The 20,500-nt window shown below is 32.5% G+C and overlaps 2 protein-coding genes and 1 pseudogene across 2 annotated transcripts; 2 read left to right on the top strand and 1 right to left on the bottom strand.

Moving 5' to 3' along the window:
- Positions 1-209: 209 nt before the first annotated feature.
- Positions 210-3,560, bottom strand: LOC120120796 (luminal-binding protein). The gene is made up of 8 exons (XM_039140328.1): positions 3,414-3,560; positions 2,563-2,830; positions 2,258-2,472; positions 1,920-2,162; positions 1,358-1,837; positions 1,079-1,233; positions 882-964; positions 210-787 (listed from the first exon to the last, which is right to left on the bottom strand). Exons 1-8 carry the CDS (start codon positions 3,469-3,471, stop codon positions 292-294), a joined length of 1,998 nt encoding a protein of 665 aa, XP_038996259.1. The 5' UTR covers positions 3,472-3,560; the 3' UTR covers positions 210-291.
- A 5,222-nt stretch (positions 3,561-8,782) lies between these two features.
- LOC120120890 (bidirectional sugar transporter SWEET7-like) lies at positions 8,783-10,974 on the top strand. The gene is made up of 6 exons (XM_039140401.1): positions 8,783-9,130; positions 9,234-9,291; positions 9,377-9,413; positions 9,493-9,874; positions 9,952-10,071; positions 10,807-10,974. Exons 1-6 carry the CDS (start codon positions 8,783-8,785, stop codon positions 10,972-10,974), a joined length of 1,113 nt encoding a protein of 370 aa, XP_038996332.1.
- A 453-nt stretch (positions 10,975-11,427) lies between these two features.
- LOC120120786 lies at positions 11,428-12,000 on the top strand (annotated as a pseudogene).
- The last annotated feature ends 8,500 nt before the right edge of the window (positions 12,001-20,500 follow it).

Below are 20,500 nucleotides of genomic sequence, written 5' to 3'. Positions count from 1 at the left end.
CAATTTAAATTATATAAAATATTAATATATTAATGTGTTGAGATATAAAAAGGATGTCAAGTAAGATTGTTGAGCCAAATGATTTAGTTTATAAATAATTAAATTAAACTTTACAATTTTATGAAAGTTGGGAGCAAATTCAATTATCTATCATGTAAATTACTCAAAATCAAACGTAATTTTAGTTTTACACGAAAAAAACAAGGGAAGAAAGAAGACGGTTCTACCATGAGAAAAATTACAGTAACTTCATCTTATCCGGTTGTTCAGTAGATAAAATTAGGCATCATTTTAGAGTTCATCGTGATCATCCTCCTCTTCAGTCGCCCCACCCCCTGGGGCTCCACCAGATCTTTGGTATACAGCTGTTATGATGGGGTTGCATACAGCCTCAACCTCTTTGAGCTTCTCCTCATAGTCTTCCTTTTCGGCGCTCTGGTTATCGTCGAGCCATTCGAGAGCCTCCTTTATTGCGGTTTCAACTTTCTCTTTCTCATCAGATTCGAGCTTGTCAGCAAGCTTATCCTTGTCATTTACCTGGTTTTTCATGTTGTACACATAGGTCTCCAAGCTGTTACGAGCATCGATCCGTTCCTTCACCTTTTTGTCCTCCTCGGCAAATTCCTCTGCCTCACGAACCATTCTTTCAATTTCTTCCTGGCTCAGACGACCTTTGTCGTTGGTGATGGTGATCTTCTCTGATTTTCCTGTGCCCTTATCTTCCGCCTTCACGTTTAAGATGCCGTTTGCATCGACTTCAAATGTAACTTCAATTTGAGGGGTTCCCCTGATCAAATGAGGGATAAAAAAAAGTCGAGTCAGTTAAAAGAGGTGAGATGCTCAGAAAACAAAGAAGACAACTGATGGAGGAGAGAGAGAACCTTGGAGCTGGAGGAATCCCAGTCAGATCAAATTTCCCAAGCAACCTACAATCCTTTGTGAGACTCCTTTCACCTTCAAATACCTGACATCAAACACAGCAATTAAGTACAAAACAATCAGGTTCTCAACTGGGAAAATAAAATCCAACTTTCAAGCAAACATTTTCCAAGTTCTAACAATATCCTGTAAAATTTACCTGAATGGAGACGGTGGTCTGCTGATCCTGGTAAGTGGTGAAAACTTGTGACTTCTTGGTTGGGATAACAGTGTTCCTGGGAATCAACTTGGTCATTACACCGCCTACTGTCTCAATTCCAAGGGTAAGTGGGGCCACATCAAGGAGAAGAATATCTGTACAGAACAGCATTACAGACAAATATCAGCCTGGGTTGATTCAATAACAGCAATTTGAACAGCTATTGGTTATTGGCATGTATAGTTATAATGGACAAAATTAAAGAATATAAAAATGTACCTTTGGTTTCATCACCGCCCTCTCCGCTCAAGATGCCACCTTGTACAGCAGCACCATAAGCAACTGCTTCATCAGGGTTAACACCCTTGTTAGGCTCTTTTCCATCGAAATAGTCCTTAAGGAGCTGTTGAACCTTTGGAATTCGTGTGCTTCCACCAACAAGAACAATCTCATCAATTTGGTTCTTCTCCAAACCAGCATCTTCCATTGCCCTTTTCACAGGTCCCATTGTCTTTCTGAAGAGGTCATTGTTCAACTCCTCAAAGCGAGCTCTGGTCAGTGGCTCTGAAAAATCAGTACCATCAAAAAGTGATTCAATCTCCACACGGACCTGATGCTGGCTGCTAAGAGCTCTCTTGGCTCGCTCAGCTTCCCTCCTCAGCTTCCCAAGAGCCCTGTTATCCTTGCTGATATCCTTTCCATGCTTTTTCTTGATCAATTTAATAAAGTAATCCATAATCCTCTGGTCAAAATCCTCACCTACAAGAGAAATGACCATAAGCCAAAACACATAACAAAAAGAATTTTTAAAAGCCTAAAATAGAACATGGAAGATGCTTACCTCCCAAATGAGTGTCTCCATTTGTGGAAAGAACCTCAAATACACCATTGTCAATTGTCAAGATACTGACATCAAATGTCCCACCACCGAGATCAAAGACAAGAATGTTTTTCTCACCACCCTTCTTGTCCAAACCATAGGCAATGGCAGCTGCAGTTGGTTCGTTAATAATTCTTGCTACATTGAGCCCAGCAATAACGCCAGCATCCTTGGTGGCCTGCCTCTGGGCATCATTGAAGTAAGCTGCAAATCAAACAGAAAGATAATTTGAGCATAATCTAGATCAGATAACAGAATCGTTTTCAAAGAGATAACAATGTTTCTTGTGACGTGCTCACCAGGAACAGTGACGACTGCATCCTTGATTTTCTTCCCAAGAAAAGCTTCAGCTGTTTCCTTCATCTTAGTCAGAACCATGGCACTGATCTCCTCGGGACTGAAGACCTTGGTCTCTCCGTCCTTGATCTTTACTTGAATATAAGGTTTACCATCCTTGTTTACAATCTTATAAGGAACAAGTTTCATGTCCCTCTGGACCTCCTTATCCTCGAACCTGCAAAAAGGACAAAACATACCCAGTAAGAATCATTTCCCAATCAGACCTAAAGCCTAACACAAGAAACATAAGAAGAATGTGAATTACTTTCTTCCAATAAGTCTCTTGACATCAAAGATGGTCCTCTCTGGGTTTACAGCTGCTTGATTCTTAGCAGCCTCACCAATCAGCCTCTCGCTATCAGTGAAAGCCACCCATGATGGTGTGATACGGTTACCTTGGTCATTGGCTATAATTTCAACATGACCGTTCTTATATACACCAACACAAGAATAAGTTGTGCCAAGATCAATTCCAATGACAGTCCCCAATTTTGTGGCTTCCTCCTTTGCAATAGAGATTGCAAAGAGACATCCTGTTTGCAAAGTTAACACAAGGTTAATAACTTATAATACAACAACTTTTAAGTAACCTTTTAAGGAACATTTTTCAGTTCAATCATGGTTGATTAAAAGAAGGCTCAAGATCAGATTCGGCAAAACTATCAAGTGTACCATAGAAATAAACAATAAATAACAGTATCTTTAACAAATTACAAATATATTAAGATATTGCACCCAATATAGATATATAAAATAAACTGAAACACAAGATTGTCCTTCATTAGTTCAAATTCTATTAACTAGATCACAATCCTAGTCACAATAATTAGCGAATTATTCACTCTAAAATCCAGAAACTTCCAGTTCTAGAATAAGTGAAGAGAATTTCACACGATATGAGATCACTGAAACTCCCATTTCACGATCTAGTACATCAAGTCATCAATAGAAGCATAGAACTTAAATCAGATCCAATATGAACCAATTTACGGACAATAAGATCAAAAAAGAGAACTGGATCTACAATATTTTCTATGAAACAGAGAAAAAATAGCAGATCAAGAAATCAAATGAAAAAAAGCAGATCCAGCAAAAAATAGTAACTGCAGCACTTACCAGATAAGACAATCGCTAGAACCACCAAAGAGCCGCCGGCTCGGCACGAGACAGCCATCGCGCTTTCAATTCGGAGAGTTGAATCTCTGTACAGTTTAGTTTTTCTTTTTCTGCCAAACGTGTGTTCGTAAGTTTTAAGTTGCAAAGCTAGTCGCGGTTCCAGCGTTTTATATCTTAAGTGTCCGCAATCTGCAACTGAAATAGTTTTTTTCAAATGAGAGAAACAAGTCATCTCTGATGACGTGGACCAATAAGGCTTGGAGGACCGGTTTTCTTAGCCAATCAAAATCGATCTTGTGTTGGGGAGATCCTGTCCGTTTATTTTCCCCAGATATTTGCGTGTTCGGTTCCTGCTCGCTTGCTTTTCCGAATTAATTTTCTTTTTTTGATCGAAGCTTTTCCGACTTAATTTATTAATATGATCTTTCAGTTTAGTTATAGTCAACATATCATATGTTATTCCCCTGTAATTAATTTAAGGAAGTCCTTTTAAATAATTATTATTTTATAATCATTTTAAATTATTTAAAATATAATTTTTATTTTCAGATTTTATATTTGATCTTTATTCTTTAAATTATTTAAATAAATTTATATGTTTACTAATAAAAAATTAGAATAATCGAATTAATTTTATTTTGATCATTGAATGTTATCGGTTAATAAAATTATTAATGTAATAGGTAAATAATAATATATTTGATCATTATTATTTATATATTTTATCATTTTAATTTTAATTTTAATTAAAAATAATATGAAAATTCTCTACATGCCACTATATTATTGATGAAAAATAATATGATAATTCTCTACATGGCATAAGAATGCATAACCACTTGTTGATAGGGGTGTTCATTTTTCGGTTTTAACCGAATTAATCAACTGAACTAAATTAGTTCGGTTAATTCAATCAGCCACCGAATTAGTTCAGTCGGGAAACGATTAATAAATTTTTTAGAATTCGGTTAACAGTTAATTCGATTCGAAATCTATTAATTAATCGAATTAACTGAAATTAAATTTTAAATATTAAATATATTATATATAAAATATGGGTTCAACCCAAACAATTTAAAACTCAATTAATAATTTAAGATCTAATAACTTTTAAACCTAAATCAATATTAATTAATTATAAAAATACATATAAAATTTTTATTTTATAATTATATATTATTTAAATTAATTATAAATAGTTTTTTAATTTAAAAATATTCAATTTTTATGTAAATTAGAAAATTTTAAAAAAATTCGGTTAATCCGAAAATTAACCGATTTAACCGAAATTTATTCGGTTCGGTTAACATTTTCAAAAAAAAGTTCTTTTCAATTAACGCTTTAAGAAAAAAAAATTATTAATTCGATTAAAAATAATTTAGTTCGATTGGTCACCATTTTTAACCGAACGAACACGCCTACATGTTGATAATGCAAATAATCTCAAATTGGACGAAAAATGACTACTGAGAGAGTTTTGTATAGACCATTTACTTCACTCCTCGTTCAATAATGGGGTAGAGGCCCAGCACACTTTTACTTAGTTGTTGCCCGTCTAATCTGATCTGGTCCAATTTGTTTTTCGTGCTGACGTGTGTCTTCAATATGTATTACATTTATATATCTCTTTAGAGAAAAGTCTCATTTTTTTCAGAACAAGAGTCGCTCGCTTCTAAATTTCCTCTACTATCTCATTTTTCTTCACGAGCTTTCAATAATTCTTTTTTGTTTTTCTGACTATAGATTTATAATTAAATATATTTTTCGAGAAGAGCAATATTATTTGTTTTCCCCTTAAAAACTTGAGTGTATAAAATTTTGAAGAACCATATTAATCTTAAAAGACCTGTTTCATTCAACAAGATACATTTTCTTCTAAAACAATCATGATACAATTAATACGTGAATTAATTTTTGTTTTATTTATTCTTTTATAGTTAGTACTAACATATTTGTTTGCAGTAGTATATTTCTAAAAGTGTAGATGTATATTATTATTATTGTCAAGATATGTTGATCACAATGAACAAACTTATTACAAAAGAGAACGTCCTTTATTAAAATGTCTTTTTTTTTTTTTTGAGTTGGACTCTTAACAATTATATTCTGGTTTTGTTTTTGTCTTTATCTTTATATACATTTTTCAAGTGAGTACTTTCAAACTCATTATTATGCTTCAACCTTTCTTCCTCTTGCACATAATGAAAAAATGAACTCTAGCTCATTTAGAGTTCATTTCTCATTTTGAGTTGATTAAACTCTACGTAAAGAGATACTGAAATTACAAGTACAAGTTATTCTTTTAGAAGAACTCGATCTAAGTGCCTTAAATCTTGAAGCAATATGAAACATATCCATAATGTATTCCCTCATATTTTCTTGACACTTATACCTTATCGACATCAAATAAGTTAAAAGTGATGTCATTTAAACCTTGTTGTTTTTAGGAAAACATTTCTCAATTTTATCAAGAAAATCATTAGCCTTTGTAATCTTTTCAAATTATGTGTCCCTAAAGACTTCTAAAATATTGTTTCATGACCACTAGACTTATGCAATTTGAACAAATTCCACCTCTCAAATCTCTTACCAATTAAGGATCGATGTTATCCCCATTAGAGGTGGAAATTGTTTTTCCTTAATGTAATTCTATGTTCATATATTCAAAGCCTTATATAAGTGCATTTTTTCATTCCTTGATATTCACTTTCCTAAGCATGAATATAGAACAAAATATCAATAAACTGAAGCTCGTATTTTGAGTAAACAAATAAATTTAAAATAATGACTAATTCCCATTACAAGATACCAAACACTATATCAATATCAAGTCTTTGGACAGTAATATTAACATTAAACGGTACTCTTGTTGTAGTAATCAAACATTAACAATAAGCTATGTCGAACAAAAGACTAATCTTTGGACTAATGTAATGCTCACATAAAATAAATACCTTGTAATTGTAATATGTTATTACCACAGGTGTCACATTAATAAATGCATGAATCACAAAAAACACATAATCATCTTGATATTTTAAAAAAGCCAATCTACACAAAAGAGGTCACTTTAACGACTGATTACTTAATTAAGCCGTCTCAAAGCAAATAATAATATTTAAATTTAATATTTCTATAACAATCAAATGTCAAAACTAAAATTTATGATTACACTACGATATCCGAAATAACTCAAAATAAGGTTACCTATATAGTGGTCAATCGAAAACTCAAGTCTTTGATTATTTCTGAAGAATTCCTTAAGCATGCAATCAATTTATAACTTCATAAACTACCGAAGAAAAACTGAATTTAAAATAATCAATATTCAACCAAAAGTCAAAATCAAAGTATATATCAATGAATTAGATCTTTAATCAAACTGAATTGAATATATCAATACCAAATATATATTCTATAATTCGTAACAGTAAAAAAATAACAATGAATTTTCTAATCACATTATGATTATAAAGTAATCTATAATAAGATTGTCTAAAAGAACGCTATCAGAAACCGAAAACCTATTACTTAAGAATTTCTTTATCATGGATTCACCAAATTAAACCATAACATGATAAAAAAAACCAAATTGAATATAAATATTATGGAAATATCTAATCATGCATGTTTAATAAATCAAAATCATAAATTAAAAAATGATCGAAATTGAAACCTAAAAATGAAGCAGTAATATGCAACATCATTCAAATCCAATAAACTAAAAGGCCATAACATGCCATAGGTGAAATGTGAAGCTTGTTTGGGATTTATACAGATTTTTTATAATAAAAAAACACACACAAGTCAAACCAGAATAAAACTCAAACCATAAGAATCGTAGAAAAATTTGAATACGATCATTACACCAAAATGAAGGTAAAACTAATAATTCTTTTTGTTAACCATTATCGACTGTATAAAATTATCACGACAATCCTGGGTAATACACAAGAAGAAAAACATAGTTTATGATGGAACAAAGAAATAAAAAAATATATGTGAATAAAACAAGATATGAGAAACCATGCAATAAATATAATTAATAAATAGAGTCATGGAATAAGAAAATTCAACCATATCGATTATTGTCTATCATATGCAATTTACGAATCGCTTGATTATTAAGGGTTTCATTACTGAAAAATACATATTATCTCGAACCCAATTTATTAAGAACAAATCAAATCGACAAGGAATAAAAGAAAATTTTGATTATCACTGATTCAACATGATATGTCACTTGTTAGAACCAAATCATAATAAATATGAAAAATAAACAGGATCTAATCATGTCAAATCATCAAGAATAAAAATACTAAACGCGAAAAAGTACATGAATTAATTAATTAATTAATAGATTGAAATCGTTGAATCTTTTTTTATTGTAATCTTCCAATAAGATAAAATTCTCTTGAGTATAAATTTTCTGACGGGATAAGAGAAAATACAAAATTATCTATTTCTTAGGGATCATAACCCTTTTTATGGCTTATTTAGAACCAATTATTGTGTGTATTTATAACAATAATAATAAAGACAAAAATACTCAAATCTTAACTGACAAAATAAAGAAAATTCTTTAATACAAGAAATAATTATAGCAATAAAGATGTGTGAAATTCTTTAATAAAACATTCATATTAAAAAAATTTACTCAAATCTTAATCAGACTACTAAAATATTATTTTTTGACATAATTATAGCAATCTTATAAAATACAAGAAAAGAACATGTATGTGAAAGGAATGTTAACGCAACGTTGTAGAAGTTTAACCATCATGTACCTTTCTAACATGGGTGATATATATTTAATAATTATTAAATTTATTGTTGTTAGATCGAATGATAAATAATTTAATATTTTTTAAATAGTTTAAAGTAAATTATTCGAATTTGAAGACTTCTAAATCACTGAAGTTATTTAAAAAATTTTAAATATTTATATTATATAAATGATCTCCATAAAACTCATGAGCCATATGCAAAAAAAAAAAATTATGAGCCACCCGTATTCAAAACAATACAACTTCAAAGTTTAAACATTGTGAAATATCGACAAAAAGAGTAGTCAGAAATCTCCACATGGCTCTGGTAAATCATACCAATTACATGTAAGTCAGAATCAAGATATATATCAATTCACCATCGGATTATATTTGTGATAATTTTACTATATATATGAACGAATGGTCATGCCAGAGAGTGTTTCTTCCATTCCTTACGCGGTTATGCCGTCGTATGACATAAAAATTGAACCCTGTGTGGATTATGGATAAGCTAAACTTATATCTGACATAAATTAAGATTACAATTATAAAAAAATAAAGCCAATGGATGTTTAGGTCCACTAAATCCCAGTATGGATTATGGATAAGCTAGACTTAAATATTTCATTGAAACTAGCTGTGAATGTATTACAATTGGCAAGCAGTTTATCTGTGAAAAAAACCTCAGTACCATCCGGAATCTTGAATGCAGTGCCAAAACCGCCCTCTAATAACTCCACCTCTGAATCAAAAAGCATTTCCTTGGATTATTTTCAGTGTTCGCCCCCTTTTTCCAAGCGTTATATTTCAAACTTTACGACCGACTACATGCATATACATGTCATGCCAGAGAGTACGGGCCAACCAGATTTAGATACTTGCCAAATCCTTGCTCAGATGCGTTTGCCCCACACCGCATTCAACACTGACCTCGTTCATCCCCCCTTTGTATATATGTTGTATAACTTGAAAATCTCCATATAAACGATCCCTTTATCACTCCCTTCTTCCTCCCCCTCCCCCTACTCGTTTCATTCACTGCTTTACACAGCTTGCAGCAATGGTCTCTCGCCTAGTCAACACTATCCGTAATATAGTTGGAGTCACAGGTATGTCAGTTTACCATAAAACGTTGTTTCCTTAAAACCTGCCTGAAAAGTAAACTAATGTGGGTTTTGTTCTTCTTCTTCACAGGGAACGTTATCTCACTATTCCTCTTCTTGTCTCCTCTGTAAGCTTTGCCTCGCCTGACCTTTTTTCTTCCCTTTTGTAAATCTAAGCTTAATTAACCTGTGTTTAGTTGATTACAGGCCAACTTTTGCTCAAATTTGGAAGAAAAGGTCAGTGGAGCAATTCTCGCCAGCCCCGTATCTGGCAACCTTAATAAACTGCATGGTTTGGGTCATTTACGGGCTGCCTATGGTTCACCCCAACAGCACTCTCGTCGTTACCATTAATGGAACAGGGACCGCCATTGAGCTCGTGTATCTAACTATCTTCTTGATCTTTTGCAATGATAAGAAAAAGAGACTCAGAGTGCTGTTGATCATGCTGGTGGAGCTGGTTTTCATGACCATTCTTACGGCACTGGTTCTCACCGTGGCTCACACCACAGGACGCCGGTCCATGGTCGTCGGAATTATAGCAATTTTGGGTAACATCATGATGTATGCTTCGCCTTTATCCGTCATGGTTAGTATCATAAAAAAAATTCTACCCTTATCTAAAACAGGAGAATGTATCATATAACTCTTGAGATGTTAGTGCAGAAACTGGTGATCTCGACGAAAAGTGTGGAGTATATGCCGTTTTTCCTCTCCCTGGCTTCCTTTGCCAACGGCGTTGCTTGGACTACTTACGCTTTCCTCCCTTTTGATCCTTTCATTGCTGTAAGTTGCATGTTCAACATTTCTTTTACCTTTTCACTTCATCATTTAAATTTTCAACTAACCGAAGAATAGTAAAATAAGAAAGGGTAAACTATACGTTTAGTAGCCCAACTATCACTTTTATTCTGTGTTGGTCACCCAACAATTTTTTTTGAATCATCCTAAGGTTTAGTTTTGGTTTCATTTTTTTCATCCACCGTTAAAAAAATATCACTGATGCTAACATGTCATCATAAGGTAATACCACGTCATCATTGAAAAAAAAAATACCACCTCAACAGTTTTGTTAATTTTTTAACAGTAAGTGACCAAAATGAAACCAAACATAACACTAGATATGATTTTGAAAAAAAAAGATAGTTGGATGATCAAAATGGAACAAAACTAATAGTTAATGTACTAAACATGTAGTTTACCCCAGAATAGAAAAGTTGGCCTACGAAACCAACCACGTTGGTGATATAAATCATAAATTCAATGGAAGGTTTTCATGCACTATTGGCAAATATGATGTATCTTGATTGATTTTGTATGTTATATTTGTATAATCAAATTAAGCAAAACAACAAAAACAGTGGACCGGAGTTTTGTTTTGTTTTGGTAGGTTAGTCAGTAACCTCTCTTTCCACGTGCATACCTTTTATGGTGTGTTAAAAAGGCAATGAAATAAGTAGTTTTCCAAAGGGGAAATGAGAGTGGATACATATTTGGTTTGGGTTTTGATATTGCAATCAGGTTCCGAATGGACTAGGGACATTGTTTAGCATCGCGCAGCTGTTGTTGTACGCCACATATTACGAGTCCACAAAGAGAATAATAGCAGCAAGGAAAGAGACGAAGATGGAGATGAATCTGTCTGAGGTGGTCGTCAATGATCCCAACAAGACTGCCAGAGCCTTTTAAGACTATAACTCTCTGTATATGATATTAACGAGAGATTATGCTTGGTTGGTCATTGTAATCTACATGATGCTAACTGAAGCAGCTTGTTACCAAATAATTTGTCTTTTCAACCAATGTTTCTCATCTATTTTCTGAATGCGTTATCTGCCCTTTCAGCATGTTTGTACGTATTCAAAGCTAAATTGTATTTAAACATGGGGATTTTAATGACGGTGGGTGCGGCGGCCTTTGTACGAGTTGATTTTGATTTTATTTAAGGATTGTCGACAAACCAAGCAGCGATAGTTGGAAAATAAAGCTGACGAGACAACAAGAAACCCAATTGAATGGATAACAAAAGCCTGATAATAACAGTGAAAATGCAGAAGCCCACCCAACCAAAAACAGCTAGGCGCGCACTGTCCCCATCCTCATGATCCAACTCTCCTTGGACTCGGTAATCACTGAACCCCAAAGAACACCCAAATGGCTTCTCCAACTTCTTCTATAACCATTTCCCCGTTTTGCCCTCACCTTCTCACCCAATTCTCACACTTACCCGTCATCTCCTTCACTCACAGCCTCAAACCTATCCCACCGAACCCCAAGTCTCGGATTTCCCTCAGCAGAGACAACCCCGTAACCTTAACCGTCAATGCCCAGACATTGGACTTCTCAGGTTCATTCTTTACAGGTGGTATCGTTTCCGACGATGACCCGCCTTTCCAACCCGGCTCTGGCATAGCTGCATTGGAAGATAAAGAGGAACCCCAGTGTCCTCCGGGGCTCCGACTGTACGAGACAATGGCGGTTTTGAGACCCGACATGTCTGAAGATGAAAGGCTTTCTCTTACCCAGAAGTACGAGGAGGTAATGTTCAGAAAAATAAAGTTCGAGAAACCAACACTTACTTGGACGACATTTACCTTCTCTTTACCTACTTTACGAAACCGGAATCAACGGCAGCTCTCGAAGCGGCCCTCAACAGAGACGATGATGTTATCCGATCATCCAGCTTCAAGGTAATCAAGAGGAAGTATAATTAGATTGGTATATATACGTGTCAATCAGATCATCCAATAATTTAAATGAATTCAATCAAGGCACTAATAATTAAACATAATCTATTAAATTGGTACATAATTTAAATGTTTTTCCTCGTGAAACCATCTAAAATAAATTTAAATTGGAACAATATTAACCTTAGAGGGGAGAGAGATTTGAACCCGAGACTCCTTAGATTAATAACAAGGGCCTTAATCACTACTCAAGACTGATGTTTAGCATTAAGTTTACATCAACTAATATTTATTTTATTATATAATGAAGGCCAAAACAATGAAAATAAAAGCAATGTTAAAACGACTTGATTCGATTAAATTAATATTTTAAAATATATTATTTATAATTGTTGGGATTTCGATTAAGCTCAAATTGATCAACCGAATGATTTGTCAAGAGGGATTGAAATGGATTTGAGAAAAAATTTAGGGATTAAGGAGATTAAGAATGAGAAAATTGATGCACAAAGATTTATAGTGGTTCGACTTCTCAACCAAGTCTACATCCACTACTTAAGCTCTTCACTTATGATTTTCTGACAAATTCACTAATTTGTTCTTTCTTTTTCTAGGACAAAGAGATAACATTTACAAATCCATATCCTTTTAATAGCTAAGATAGAATCACTCCCCTTTTCAAAAGGTTTAAAATATGTAAACAATAAAACCTCACAAGTTATGTGTTTACAAAATTAACCTCACAAAAACACTAATATTTACAAGAGAAAAGAAAATAAGAATAAAAAGTTATTCTCTTGTGTTTGATTGCTTGGATAGGTGTTGGTAACCTTCTTCAAGTGTCTTCAACTTGTTTTTATATGTTGGAATGAGTTTGTGGTTGTTTCTAGCCGTTGGGGATTAATTTTTTGCAAACTAAAACTGCCCAGGACAGGGAGTATCGATACTCTTTTAATGAGCATTACCTTTGTACTTTTTCAATAAATTAGTCGTTAAAGGCCGTTGGGCTTGACCAGTATCGATACTATGCTTTATGGTATCGATACTACTGTGTAAAGTAGTATCGATACCCCTTTGAGTATCGGTACCTATTTTACATTCTAAAATTTGAGCAATTTGGAAAACATCTAGTATTATCGATACTACCTAGAGAGTATCAATACTTCTCTTACCTTTGATATCGGTACCACATGAACAATATCGGTACTGTTCATGTGGTATCGATACTGTTCTTACAGTATCGATACTACAAACTCATAAAATAGTTTTGTGTTCAAATTCTAGTTTAATGGACTTTGAATTATTTTTGAAAACTTTGAACAAATTCAATCAAGTCCAAAAATATTTTTCCTTAATTTGTTATATCAAAATATTATAAAACATGGTTCAACAATCTCCTCCTTTTTGATATAACAAAATATTTGAAAATTTATTTTGGCAAAACTCCCCTTTAATAAAACATTTAATAAAAAATAGCAATATTTGAAAAAAATATTAAAGCTCCTCTTTTTCATTGAGAAATTGATTTTTTTCAAACTCATAATTCTCTCCCTTTTTGTTATATAAAAAATAATTCATTTTTAAACTTCAAAAATAACAATAGAGAGTAAGTGGTAAATTTTAGCATAAAATCATTTGAAAAATCAAAGCTCCCCTCAATAAAAGCATTCCAAACAAAAACTTGACACTTAAAAGATATTGAATTTCAACAAAGATTAACAAACATGTTAGTAGCACATGAAATTCAATATATCTAAGTCTAATATACTTTATGCAATATTAATTGTTATATTTAAGTGAATGTGCATAAAGTTATCCAAAAATGTTATGCATTTGAAAAATTGATATCAATTGTTAGAGACATATAATATGCAATAAATCACATGCATAAACATTTAAATTAAGGTCAAAAATTAAAATTTGTAAAAACAAAACATTAAAACCAATTTTGACCAAAATTCATTATGATGAACAAACATTTATGAAAAATCATTAAAACTTTAGAAAATGTTCAACACACCACTTTTTAACATACATGAGATAGAAAACATAAAATTATTTAAAATCAAAACTTATGCATGCTTAAACTAAATGAGCAACCAATTATGCAAGATAATCAAAATAAGCTTAGAGGTTACCCATTCCATATCAAGTGTGGCTAGAGTATTTGAATATATTCACTTTCATCACCATTTCTCTCACACAACTACAAGAGACATTTATGTAGATTTTGGTACCCAAATTGCTTTGGATCCTTTAACTTTAGTTTTCATGCCCTTCTCCCTTTAGGAATCCATACTTGTTTAATTTTAAAACGTTTTCCTTTCTTTAAAGGACAAGTATGTTCATTGTGACTATGATAATGATAATGTGAGCATATTGTCATTATGAAATTAGATGAATTATTTAAAATGATTTCCTTTTCTTTTGTTAAGTATTCAAGCTTAATTTTTAAATCAAAGCATTCTTTTTTCAAATCTTCAATTTTGGTTTTTGAAAGCTCAAAATAAATTTTCAAAATTTCATTTTACTTTTCAGAATCTAATTTTTCTTTCAAGAGAATTTTTTTTTTCAATTTTGTATTTTGAAATCAATTTCTTATATTTGGAATTCATAGTCTCAAATTCCAAATACAATTCATCATAGGCAACTTGTAACTCATTAAAAGAATAGGAATTTGGTTCACTAGAGCTAAAAGTTACCATTGAATCTTCTTTGATGCCTATGAGGCATAGGTTTGCTACTTCATCTTCATCATTGGAGTCATCTTCATCACTCCAAGCCGCCACAAATGCCTTTTTCTTAGTTAATCCCTTTATCTTTAGGATGGGACAATCATACTTGTCATGCCCCATTCTTTGACATTCGAAGCACACCAGGAGACCCTTCTTTTTCCTTGATTCATGTTTTACTTCCTTAGAAGTCATGAATCTCTTGAATCTTTTGATGAGCTTATCCATCTCTTCTTCTTCTTTTCATCCACCTCTTCACTTGAGTCTTGATTACTCGTTGGTGGATTTGAAGGCAATATCTACCTCATTCTTCTTGTTTTTATTTCTTCATTTTATTCTTCTTTCTTTACCATTAACTCATGAGTGAGAAGAGAACAAAAAAGCCCATCAATAGTTAATGACTTTAAGTTCTTAGCTTCGATAATCGTTGTCTTCTTCGATTGCCGAGACTTTAGGAGAGAGCAGATCATCTTCCTTACAAGTTTCTCGTAAGGTATCACTTCTCCAAATCCCTTGAGACCGTTGACAATCACGTAAAATCTATCCGTCATAGCTTTTATATCTTCATCCGGTTTTTATCTTGAAATTATCATAGCTAGGTTGAGAAGACTAATTTTGGTTTCCCTCACTTCATTGTTTCCTTCATGAATGACTTTGAGCTTGTCCCACATCTCCTTGGCATTTGAACTTCTTTTTTTCTCTATCACTCCAATCATCCATATCATTGATTGGAAAAGAATATCCCTTCATGAATGAGTTCCAAGCTCTTAGATCATTGGCTTGAGTGAAGAGCATCATCATATTCTTCCAATAGGCATAATTTGCACCATTAAAATAACCTGCTTGTAGATCAGTTGAGAGTCTTCAATGTAATAGGAACTGGAGGTTGAAACCATCTTATCGGTTGTGTTGAGAATCGATAGAGCTTTTTAAAGACTTGTCTCAATGTTGTTATATCTTATAATGAGTCAAGCTCTGATACCAATTGTTGGGATTTCGATGAAGCTCAAATTGAACAACCAAATGATTTGCTAAGAGAGGTTGAAGTGGATTTGAGAAAAAAATTTAGGGATTGAGGAGATTTAAGAATGAGAAAATTGATGCACAAAGATTTATAATGGTTCGACTTCTTAACCAAGTGTACATCTACTACCTAAGCTCATCACTTAGGATTTTCTAACAAATTCACTAATTTGTTTATTCTTTTTCTATGAAGAATAGATAACTTCTACAAATCTTTATCTTTTCAATGGCTAAGATAAAACCACTCCCCTTTTTCAAAAGGTTTAAAAGATGTAAACAAGAAAATCTAACAAGGTAGATGTTTACAAAATTAAGCTCACAAAAACACTAATATTTACAAGAGAAAGGAAAAAATAAAAAGTTCTTCTTTTGTGTTTGGTTTCGTGGATAGGTGTTGGTAACCTTCTTCAAGTGTCATCGACTTGTTTTTATATGTTGGAATGAGTTTGTGGTCGTTTCTAGCCATTGGGAATTAATTTTATGCAAAATAAAACTACCCAAGATAGTGAGTATATGTACTCTTTTAATTAGTATCGGTACTATCTTTGTACATTTTAAAGAAACTAGCCGTTAAAGATCGTTGGGCTTGACAAGTATCGATACTATGCTTTGGTATCGATACCACAGTGTAAAGTAGTATCAGTACCCCTTTGAGTATTAATACCTATTTGCATTCTGGAATTTGAGAAATTTGGAAAACATCTGGTAGTATCGATACTACCTAGAGAGTATCGATACTTCTTTAACACATGAACAGTATAGGTATTTTCATATTGTATCGATACTGTAAGAACAGTATCGGTACTACGTACCCAGAAAACAGTTTTGTGCTCAAATTCTAGTTTAATGGACTTTGAATTATTTTTAAAAATTTTGAACAAATTCAATCAAGCCCAAAAACATTTTGCCTTAATTTGTTATATCAAAATATTATAAAACATGGCTCAAAAATGTTTACCTGACCCACTCAGAAAATATATTGTTTATATTGACTCGCTTCAACTTGATTTGAATAAATTAATATTTTAAAATAATTAAAAAATATACTTATATTGACTTATAATTATTTTATAAGTATATTTTTTATATTCGACTTATAATTATTTTATAAGTATAAAATTAATTTGACTTATAATTAAAAAATATTCAACTCACCTAGAAAATATATTGTCTATATTCGACTTATAATTTTATTTATATTTTTAATTATTTTAAAATATTAATTTATTCGAAACAAGTTGGAGCTAGTCTAATATACAATATATTTTTTGGGTGGGTCAGGTTGAAAATAAACAATATATTTTAAATTATTAATTTATTCGAATCAAGTCGTTTTAGTGTTGTTTCTATTTTCATTGTTCTGACCTTTATTATATTATAAGATAAATATTAGTTGATGTAAGCTTTATACCAAAAATTAATCTTGGAATAATGGTTAAGGCCCTTTTTAATTTCAAGGGGTCTTAGGTTTGAATCCCTCCCCCTCCAAGGATAATGTTGTTTCAATTTATTTTCTTTCCATCATATGGTGCCACATGTCACCATTTGATTGGAGAAAAAAATCTTTAAATTAAATATAAATTAAATTAATAAAAGCCCTCCAATGATATCGTGACACGTGTCATCATAAATTGGAGGATAAAATATATCGAATTAATTTAAAGTTATGACCAATTTGATAGATTGTGTGTAAGTAATAAGGACTAAATGTAAATTATATATCAATTTTATTAATTGCTATGTCATCACTTCCGTTAACTGCTAGTGACTTGATTGAATGCATTTAAATATTGAGTGGTATGATTTAAGAATTCAAAAATGGTGGTCAAATTAAAAGAGACTAATTAAATGGTTAATTGTATAGTTCACCCTTGATTTTGTCTATATTTTTTGTTCCTTGAATGTTGGAGCTGGACTTGTTTATGTTAAATTCTTTGGATCATTGATAGTGAAAAGCACATAATTGCAATGGTTGAATGAGGTGAAATATTTAGCATTTAAGGTCATATGAGCAAGTTTATAAGCCTTGTTTACAGTTTAATGGATTGGATGTTTGAGTTGCTTGAATACTTTGTGTTATTTCCAAACTTGAAATCAACAAACAATAACACGAACTAATCAATCATCTAACAATCGATTTTGGTTTTTCTAAACAAATCATTAACTTACAATAAAATATGACATGAAAATTATAAATTGGTATAAAAAAGGTTTAATTAGAAAACAAGTGCCTAAACTATTCTCTTTTCTCCAATAGCTTCATAAATTGTTTTTGGATTCATCTAGGTGCCTAACATTACGAATATTATCACTTTAGATGTCTAACGTTACAAACGTTACCACTTTAGGTGCCTCAACCATAACGTTCGTTAAAAATTCCGTTAAGTGATGTGTTACATTCTAATTATTTTGAGAATTTTATTTAAAAATATAAATATTATAATATTTTAAAAAATAACCTTAATTTCTCTTAAATTACAAAAAGGCATTAAATCCCTAAAAATCATAAATACCTCACATTAATCAGCTGACATCGTCGTTACCGACCACAACCACCACCATCGATGTTGTCCTTGCTGACCACAGTCATCGTTGACGTCATCCTTGCCATCTTTCTAGTCAAACGTCGTCATCCTTGTCGCCAATTGGTTATCGGGATCACGTAAGGTTGTGATTTGTAATGTCGAGGTTCATCGAGGCACACACATCGATTGACTCCTATTCCAGTGGCTTTTCTTGGGGTTATCAGTCGTCGGATGGAGGTAAAGTTGGGTGGAGGTTCATCGATGACAAAGAGTGTCGGTTGACTTTAGTCTATGAGTTGAAATTAGGGTTTTCAAAAGTTTTGAGTTTTTTTTAAGTTTTTCAAAAATTTTGGAGTTTTTTAATATAATAATATTTTTTATTTTAAAAAATTTTAAATTTTCATAACATGACATATGTCATTTATCGATAGAATTTAATGACGATTACGGTCAAGGTACCTAAATGGTTACGTTTGTAACGTTACACCTGGATAAATCGAAAAAGGTATGGACAACTATTTGAGAAAAAGGGTATAATTTAGACACTTATTTTCTAATTAAGCCTAATAAAAATGTATCCCTCAACCTTTCTATAAATTGTGTTAATTTGGTCTTAATTATAAGAAACACCCTAAACCTAGACATATTATAACAATTTGATCTTAAATCTACAAAATTCAAACAAATATCTATTCTTATTTCCCAAAATCATCTCTTTCCTCTATCGGAGCCACTACTATCCAATTGCCTATCGACTACAGACCCTCATCCAGACACTATTAATCTAACCTTGTCTCAATATTGAATCACCACACCAGAGAACTTCACCTTTACATAAAATTAAACCCTCAACTTAAAATCCATGAAATAAAAACCACTAAATCAAAATCTCATAGCTCCACCAACTAATATTGTTGGTATGCAAAAAAAAACAATATCCCATTGAGTGAGAAATACTATTTGGCTTGGGTATTTACAGTGTTCATTCTTCCATCCTTTGTTGAGTGATAAAGAACAAAGGGAAATCTCGCACACAACCATCGCTGCCGTCGTCCGTCTCGTCTCAGCTTGTGCTTGTTCTCCTGGCATTTCTTTTTAGAGAAAATTTGTACTATTGATGAGGCCACACCTGATGTCGTCTCTACTTTCGTTGTTGTGCTGCTGCCATCTCTACAACAAAAAAGTATGAGAAAGGCAACAAGACAGTGCAATGCCATCTCTTGAGTCACGTGTCTAACAAGATGTTTGACATATTCCTGGAAGAAAGAAGTGCCAAGATGATTTAGGACACGTTGGAGAAGAAGTATGGTGTTGATGATGCAGGCATTAAGAAATACGTCATTGGCTAGTGGCTGAGATTCTAAATGACTGACGACAAGCTGATCATATATCAAGTCCAAATTATGAGAAATTGGTCTCCGACATCATTACTGAGGGAATGCAGATGTGTGAAGCTCTGCAAGCCAACATTCTGATCGATAAGCTACCCAAGTCATGGTTCGATCATCGTAACTCTCTCAAACATAAAAAAGGGGACATTTCACTTGAAGAGCTTGTGGGCCATATGAAGATAGAAGAGATTATCTGGTTAAAGGATAATGTTACTAACTCTATTAGTCAATTATATTTTAAAGCTAACTTGGTTAAGTTTGTTGTTGCCTTATGGTCTAATTTTAAAAAGACCTCAAACTTCAAAAGAGAAAATCAAAACAAGAAGATGAAACCTCAAAAGAATGCCAACTTCAAAAAATCAGGATAACCAAAGCCAAAAGTCCTTCAAGTGTTATGTGTGCAGAATAGTCATCTAGAAAGCCTATTAATGTCAACACCGTTTCAATTGCCAAAATATGAACAAACCATAGTTGAACAATATGAAGAACAATGTTGATGATGTCATCACCGCGGTGGTTTTGGAAGTAAATCTATTGGAGAATAATATTGAATGGACCGTGAACACTGGCACTTCTAGGTATTTCTGTGCAAGGAGGGAATTTTTCACTGAGTTTGAGGATGGGGAGAAAGGTGAATGTGTGTACATGAGAAATTCTAGCAGCTTTAAAGTGATGAGCAAAAGGTAAGGTTTTACTCGAGCTGACTTCTGGTAAAACTTTAGCCCTTAATAATGTCTTATATATACCTGTCTTGTGTAGAAATTTAATAAGGGGTAAACTTTTAAAAAAGGCATGCATTAAGTTAGGTTTTGAGGTAGATAAATTGGTACTTTCCTAAAACAGTGATTCAACTATAT

This window comes from Hibiscus syriacus, unplaced genomic scaffold (assembly GCF_006381635.1).
Source record: "Hibiscus syriacus cultivar Baekdansim isolate YM2019G1 unplaced genomic scaffold, ASM638163v2 tig00110348_pilon, whole genome shotgun sequence".
Taxonomy (NCBI): domain Eukaryota; kingdom Viridiplantae; phylum Streptophyta; class Magnoliopsida; order Malvales; family Malvaceae; genus Hibiscus; species Hibiscus syriacus.
The sequence above is the reverse complement of the archived record's forward strand: the minus strand, read 5'-3'. Positions and strand labels throughout refer to the sequence as shown.

What these genes read in the sequence shown, in the direction of transcription:
- LOC120120796 (XM_039140328.1), bottom strand. Translation starts at nt 3,471, where the DNA reads ATGGCTGTCTCGTGCCGAGCCGGCGGCTCTTTGGTGGTTCTAGCGATT. An exon ending in AAGAGACTTATTGGAAGAAA is followed by an intron (nt 2,473 to 2,562) that starts GTAATTCACATT and finishes TCCTTTTTGCAG; the next exon opens with GTTCGAGGATAAGGAGGTCC. An exon ending in GGGCGGTGATGAAACCAAAG is followed by an intron (nt 1,234 to 1,357) that starts GTACATTTTTAT and finishes TGTTCTGTACAG; the next exon opens with ATATTCTTCTCCTTGATGTG.
- LOC120120890 (XM_039140401.1), top strand. Translation starts at nt 8,783, where the DNA reads ATGGATAAGCTAGACTTAAATATTTCATTGAAACTAGCTGTGAATGTA. An exon ending in TTCCTCTTCTTGTCTCCTCT is followed by an intron (nt 9,414 to 9,492) that starts GTAAGCTTTGCC and finishes AGTTGATTACAG; the next exon opens with GCCAACTTTTGCTCAAATTT. An exon ending in CTTTTGATCCTTTCATTGCT is followed by an intron (nt 10,072 to 10,806) that starts GTAAGTTGCATG and finishes TATTGCAATCAG; the next exon opens with GTTCCGAATGGACTAGGGAC.